At 29.7% G+C, this 7,550-nt stretch overlaps 2 protein-coding genes across 2 annotated transcripts in view; one reads left to right on the top strand and one right to left on the bottom strand.

Annotated features, from left to right (window-relative positions):
• The window catches only part of LOC109609377 (dopamine D2-like receptor), a 120,840-nt gene that overhangs the window by 96,081 nt on the left and 17,209 nt on the right, over nt 1-7,550 (top strand). The gene's annotated exons all lie outside the window — the stretch shown is intronic.
• LOC109609430 (venom carboxylesterase-6) lies at nt 4,641-7,416 on the bottom strand. Its single transcript, XM_020026090.2, has 8 exons — nt 7,217-7,416; nt 6,983-7,149; nt 6,103-6,388; nt 5,529-6,050; nt 5,295-5,473; nt 5,085-5,241; nt 4,904-5,030; nt 4,641-4,850 (listed from the first exon to the last, which is right to left on the bottom strand). Exons 1-8 carry the CDS (start codon nt 7,251-7,253, stop codon nt 4,676-4,678), a joined length of 1,650 nt encoding a protein of 549 aa, XP_019881649.2. The 5' UTR covers nt 7,254-7,416; the 3' UTR covers nt 4,641-4,675.

Raw genomic sequence — 7,550 nt, 5'->3', positions numbered from 1 at the left:
TATTCTGCGTCACGTACCTTTTTTATTTGGGGAACGAAATTTGTTTCGAATTTCGATTGATGGTCGTTTCACTACTTTTATCAGACGTGACAAAAAAACATCGTCGACCGAAAGTGTTCCTTATAATCAAGCAAACATGTAAAAGCATAATGAAACTACCATCAGGTAATACTTTATCAGGACACTTTTAAAATTAAACCTCGCTAAAAAATTGTCTTCCACCTTAATACCAGAAGTGTACGAATGAGGAACGTTTCGCAAATTAAAATGCCATTTGTTGATTGTGATTTTTCAGCAGTGGTTTTATTCCCTTAAATTTCTAATCCCCGTTATGAGTTTGTACGTTTCCAAAACCGCAGTGTATATTATATCGTAAAGTTCAGGTGTATGTGTTGAAAGGATTAAATTTGATTTACCGTGTTTAATGGCACGTATTTTATTTGGACCGTTTCGCTGTCGGTAATAAAATGGTAATGTCCACATGTGACTGTTAAAATTTTACTTCAAGAATTATAAAATTGCTTTACTACTGTTTGAAAACGTTGTGGTTGGTTTATTATTTATTTTTAATTAAAATCTCTATCTGACATTCTAACATTTGATAGAATTATGCGTTCATTAAAGTTTTGACATTCGAAAAGTTTAAGTTTATTAAGTAATTTTGTCTTACCATATTATCCTGTCTGAAGCACTTTTCATTTAATCTTAGAGTTTCAGAGTTACTAGTAAATAAATTTGTTTCAAGTACTCCAAAATTCAGTTTACAAAACACGACCCAACACAATATTCTTGATCTAAAATCATCTTTGGTTAATTTATAATTTGGTAAAACTCTTTATGCAGTGTACCACCGGGGTACCGTAAGGATTTACAAAAGGACTAAGAAATGGTCACTTGATAAACTAGAATAATTAGAAATCCCCGTTGTCTGTCATATGAAATAATTGTAAAAACTGAATATATGTATGCTAAATGAAATATCTAAGAATGTAATAATATCATAGTAATAGAGTTGTAACCCAATTCTTAATGTGTAGAATTGCAAAATCATGGAAGACTACAAATAACAAACACAAATAAAATTAACAAATGTATTTACATCTTTGATCTTTGAAATTGCTCTCCTAAGATGAGCTCTTAATTTTTATAAGAAAGTCCTCGTCATCTGAATTTTCCATTTTTTCTTCAATCCCATATGGCAAAATCCATATCATCACCATTATTTGATTGCAATTTCTATTTACGTTTTTAGAAGGAAATTAAACGCTCTATAGAAAAGGTCTTCTGTGGTTGATTGATTACTCTAACCATTTTGAAGATTTGTATACCAATGCATACTGATTTTAATAGTTTTTTAATAAATATCACGAATTTTTAAAATATTCATAAAATTTTGAGCTTATTTTGATAGAATAACAGTTTCTAAGTCATGTCTTACCTTTTGTTTCGGAATATCTTTCTTTCTAATCAATTTCTTAACAATATTTTTTTTTAATAATTTTGTTCATTACAATTTAGTATCGTGATTTAATATTTTTTAACAAGTTTATTTTTATTTTTTTTTTCTTCTGGGGAATTTGAGAATTTAATTTGAAATGTTGATAGTTTTATTTTTCATAAAATCCTTCTTGTATATAACTATAACTAAAATAATTAACAACTGACTTTATATTCTTTAGATTCTTTATGTTTTTAGATTCGTTAGAATATTTAAATTCTTTAGATTCTTTAAATTTTTTGGATTCTATAGATTCTTTAAATTTTTTGGATTCTTTAGGTTCTCTAGATTCTTTAGATACTTTAAATTTTTAGATTCTTTATATTCTTTAGATTCTTTAGATTCTTTAGATTCTTTAGATTCTTTAGATTCTTTAGATTCTTTAGATTCTTTAGATTCTTTAGATTCTTTAGATTCTTTAGATTCTTTAGATTCTTTAGATTCTTTAGATTCTTTAGATTCTTTAGATTCTTTAGATTCTTTAGATTCTTTAGATTCTTTAGATTCTTTAGATTCTTTAGATTCTTTAGATTCTTTAGATTCTTTAGATTCTTTAGATTCTTTAGATTCTTTAGATTCTTTAGATTCTTTAGATTCTTTAGATTCTTTAGATTCTTTAGATTCTTTAGATTCTTTAGATTCTTTAGATTCTTTAGATTCTTTAGATTCTTTAGATTCTTTAGATTCTTTAGATTCTTTAGATTCTTTAGATTCTTTAGATTCTTTAGATTCTTTAGATTCTTTCTTTAGATTCTTTAGATTATTTAGATTCTTTAGATTCTTTAGATTCTTTAGATTCTTTAGATTCTTTAGATTCTTTAGATTCTTTAGATTCTTTAGATTCTTTAGATTCTTTAGATTCTTTAGATTCTTTAGATTCTTTAGATTCTTTAGATTCATTAGATTCTTTAGATTCTTTAGATTCTTTAGATTCTATAGCTTTCTCTTTTCTACTGTTATATTTAATCATTTTTCTTAAATAAAATACTATATTTTTTCTGAAATTGATAATGAATTATCTCAAAATTGATGACTTAAATGGATAGGTTCAAAATATTTATTAAGAAACTATTAAAATCAGTACGCATTGGAATTAAAATACGAATCTCATGAATGGTTAGAGTAATCGCTTAACCACAACAGACCTTGTGCATTTTACAATATTTATTTATCTATGAGTTATAAAGTTTAGAAGTAAACCAGAAATTTTATTTAAATTCTTCAAACTTTGTCTTCCGATATCTTGTAAACGATAAGAGTTTCCTACAAAAAATTAAAACAGAAATTTTCTGTTCGATCAAGTAGTGACGAAATATGGATTTTGCCATATGGAATTGAAGAAAAAATGGCTTTTTTTAGAGGTACCTATCATCATTGCTACGAGAGTAAACTGTAAGCCTCAAACAAAGAGAGAAAATGGTCTTAGTATCAAATAAAATTTCTTTTAAAGCATCCTTTACGTTCGACAATGAACAGTGTATATTTTCTTGAATCCATTACAAGACTGAAAGGAGTCAGTAATTAATAAATTGTTCAGATCCCACAAAATTCAATTTACAAAACACTTAAACCATAAGAATTCCCGTCATTCGAACATATAAATCCCGTCTCTTTGTTTATGTCCGTACCCAAATAAAATTCCACTCGGACCCAAATCGGCATATAAAATTCGCAATTAATTAAAACATTCAACATAAAACGAGATCAAGTGTGTATGTAAAGTCTATACCCAATGCGAACGGTTTAAACACGTTAATAACACTTAGGATAAATATTCATACTTCGCCAGATGCTCTGAATACTCGGGCTCGTACGTCTGAAACTTGGTATTTATGCCAGTTGAAATTAGTTTCGGTATGTGTCCCACGGACGTGTTCGCGGTCGACAGATTGGCCTGGTGCGGTCCTGGACACAGTCACACAACCAACGCAGTTATAAATCTCCCGACTTGAAGCTGGAACATGCATTAACAGGAAGGAACGGTACTGAATTACGCAGATCTATCACTTGAAGTGAATAACCGTGTTAAGCCGCGACGCGAATTTTCCAACCCAACGGAATAATAAACACAATGCAAGTGTCGATGCCCTTCCGACAACTTTTAAATTAAACTGATGCGGTACTGTGTTTTTACTTTAAAATGGATGCATTCTTTTTGATGTCGAAGACGTTGAGAGCTTTGTGAATTACAGGAAATTTGTTGGACGTGGCTTTTGGTAAAAAGGGGAGGAAATGAAAGAAAGGGGAATTTGGATTGAAGGACGTTTATAACAGGTGGATTTGTTTTATTTATTTACTTTCAACCTTTATACAATTTTAAACAAAACACTTCGAGTATATTATGTATATTGCAGAAGTCTTCTGCTTTAATGGAAATGCTTTTCTCTGAACATCTTAGAAAGAATAAAGTAAAATCAAAGGACGTATACATCGTAAATCAAATCAAAATATTAATACAATGAAATACATTTCTTTTCGTTGATATTTTCCAATATTATTATACCACACACACTTTATTGTTAGAAATTCAATTATAAAATAATTTAAACCTGCAAATTCTAATACATCAACTTTCTCATCTCTCCTTTTAATACATTTTTAAACGAAAGCTAACACACCAAATATACATTACCGATTCATCGATAAAAATTCAATATCTCTCAATATCTGTACACGTCAACTGAAAATATTTAATAATATATTTACATAAAATCTAAACTTTAATAAATTAAAAATTTAGTTCTCTCATCAATTATTTTAATCTGTTACTTATTCATAGATTGTCTCATCAATCACACTTTTATTGAAAATTCGTTTACAATAGTTTTAAACTGTAAACCGCAACATATCAATTTTGTAATACGATTAATAAATTTATGACAGTTTCATTTCAAGCAACCATCTTATCTATTAATCACTCCTTAAATGAAGTGAATGTGATAACTTATCTTGAAGAATATAATTTATATAAAAGCTGTTTTAAACGTTTTGTTTTTATGGGGTGAGAGTTTTGCATTAGAAACTAATCCAGAAATACATTTTTTAAACAGTTTTCCATAGTAGATTGATAATTTTTTTGTTTTTGCCCTTTAACAAATAACTCTTAGCAAATTATCTAAACTGTTACCTAGTAAAACAAACATTATTAACAAGAACAAATATATATTGAAACTAAAATTACAATTCATCTTTCATGACAATTTTTTCTGTAGGATCATATTGATTCCAAAAGTCTATTTGAGAAATAGTGGATTGAGTTAAAACTGAAATTTCATAAGGACTTGTGATGTTTAAATAAGTCAACTCCTCTGACTCCGTTGGGTTCCAAGTAACACCGGAAACTTTAGGTTTACTAAAAATAATTTTAATTTATAAATTTTCCAATAATTAACATTCATATCTTACCTGGTACTGGCGAAAGATGTCAAAAGATCCAGCATAATATTTTTAATTTTAATATCGTCTTCAGTTAATTTATGATTTGGCAAAACATTTCCGTACAACTGAAGAATGTCATCTCCATGACCAATAGCTAAAATATCAACACATCAAAGTATAAAATATAAATGCATTGAATGGATTGTACCTTTAAGTTCTTGTGGCAAATGTGGAGCTACTAAATCACTAAAAGTAGAATCGGACTTATAATTATAATAATAGTAGTATACTGAACTTTTAGAATGTTTAGCTTGAAGCTTAGCTGCTCTTTCAATATCCACTGTGAAGAATCTCTCAGTTATAAGCTAAAGAGAAAAACATATTAATTTTGTTAAATGTCTAATTTAATGTTATTTACTTTAACGAAATCTTGCCATTTGTCTAGACTGAATTTAGTATTTTTCCCTAAATAATGTTCTTTAATGGCACTAGCAATTTCGTTCCATTTTTCTTGAGAATACTTAGAGTGGAATTGCAACAATTCTCTAGAGGCGTAATTCCAGTTCTGGTCAAGCGTCTCCAAATGTTCAGCTAGCACTAAAGGTGTACACATGTACCAAATATTATCGTATAATTGTAGTATTTAACTTACAAAAGCCAGGGAATAATCCATCTTGAGCAGTATTGGAAAAAATCCAAGGAATATCCGGGACTTCGCCACTAATTAGAATCTCAATAGCCGATTTGGGAAGAAAATCTCCATCCACAACAGGAACAAAATGCAGCGAAGGAATAATATCTGCTTTAATCGTTTTTGATAAAATTTGCTTAGCAGGTCTTTCCTTCAAACATTTCACCATCTCCACGTTGCTTTCAGTTGAGCATCCAAGCTCTGAAGACAAGCTTTGAGCCATACTCAAAGGATCTTCTTGTAATGCCCATGCATTTACTGCACTACCGCTGTGGGAAACGCCTCTTTTAAAAAGCCCCTTTGAAGTTGGTGATAGGTAATGTAAGTGACTACTGGCTGCACCAGCAGAAAATCCTGTTAGTGTTACAGAATTTGGGTTACCACCAAAGTATTCGATATTCTCTTGGATCCATTTTAACGCCAATTGCTGATCTTTTAGCCCGTTGTTGCCGGGTACTACTTCATCTCCCGTACTCAAAAATCCTGTCACATTAAAAACATATATTTTGGTTGATATTTATAATGTATAACCTACCTAAAACACCAAGTCGATAAGTGAAAGTAACAAAGATGACGTTTCTGTCCATAAGGTAATCAGGGAGTGTGTAACTGAAGGGCGAACCCGTCATGAAACCTCCACCGTGAATATGAGCGATGACGTCCATAGTTTCGATGCTTAAGGGTTGTTCTCTTGGGACGTAAACATTGAGGTACAAACAGTCTTCTTGACCCGTTATGGAGGTAGCTAGGGAAAGTTGTATACATTCGTGGAGGGTTGTTGCATTCCATGTTCCCGTCCAAGGTTCCGCTGCTTGGGGTGCCTGAATATAGCAAGTGTACGTGAGGATATTTTTTTATTAACAAATATTTTGATAAAGATTACCTGAATGATTGCATAATTTTAAATATGATAACCCTTCAATGGCAAATATATGAACGTACAATGTTTACTTAGAAAATTATAATGTAACTGCAGTAAATTTTGATTCACGAAAATATTTACATATTCAATTATAACGTTATCGTTAAACTGTAAATACACATAATAAAAATTGAAAATAATAAAATGGAGAACTTTTAAATTATGGGCTTAAAATGATATTAAGACGTTTATAAAATTTTGGCAAAGTACTGTTGGCCAATAATTCTGGTGGAATAAAATGAAACGACTCGTTTGAATGTATAAACCGTAAAATCAGTGCATTTATTTTCTAAAAATTTAATTTATATTATTACACAAGTGGTTATAATGTTATCAACGTCTAAGTGAATTATCAACCTATTATATTTTTATATTACGATAATCGGCTGTTGAACTTTAATCCAGTCGTATATATAAAATAACTCTAGATTTTGTTACTTTAAATTTTTCCATTATATAATATTTCTAACAACTTAAAAATACATCAACTTACCTCAAATCTTAAGTCTCCAATTGGAGGTTTTGCATATGGTATACCTTCAAATGCTGAATAAATGGTACCCTCAGCAGCAATTTTCAAATACCCTGCAATTTTTCCAACTGAAGTTATAACTTCTGGTCTTGTTGTTATAACATTTTCAAAATTTTGGCCAATAACCACTGAAATAAACAAACAACACCAATCACTATCTTCAATAAAACTGACAGTAATAAATTAAGTTCTTACCATGAGTTGCAACAAATAATGTAATTAACCGGAACATTTTTTTGCAACGTACAGTTAATAACTGCTTCAAAACAGAGACATCACTGGATTAAACTATCTTATCTTGTATGTAAACAGTGAATAACAGATAAATAATAACTTTACCGATGAACCAAGGTTCCCACCGGCAAACTGGTTTCCCTGCGAAATATATTTAATTATTATTTGGATAAAACATACAAACGTTGAAGGTTGGCTGGACGATATTCTAAATTACTCCTTTTATACTGATTAAAATAAATACCTGAGACTTTGACCACTGACCAAAACAACTTGATAATAATGGAATAAATAT

The sequence above is a fragment of the Aethina tumida genome, chromosome 7, assembly GCF_024364675.1.
Source record: "Aethina tumida isolate Nest 87 chromosome 7, icAetTumi1.1, whole genome shotgun sequence".
In the NCBI taxonomy this organism is placed as follows: Eukaryota; Metazoa; Arthropoda; class Insecta; order Coleoptera; family Nitidulidae; genus Aethina; species Aethina tumida.
This window is presented reverse-complemented; position numbering and strand designations above follow the sequence as displayed.

Coding starts and splice junctions, on each gene's coding strand:
- LOC109609430 (XM_020026090.2), bottom strand. CDS start 7,253: ATGTTCCGGTTAATTACATTATTTGTTGCAACTCATG. Junction 5,031..5,084: donor TTTGCCACAAGAACTTAAAG/GTACAATCCATT, acceptor TTGATATTTTAG/CTATTGGTCATGGAGATGAC. Junction 4,851..4,903: donor ACATCTTTCGCCAGTACCAG/GTAAGATATGAA, acceptor AATTATTTTTAG/TAAACCTAAAGTTTCCGGTG.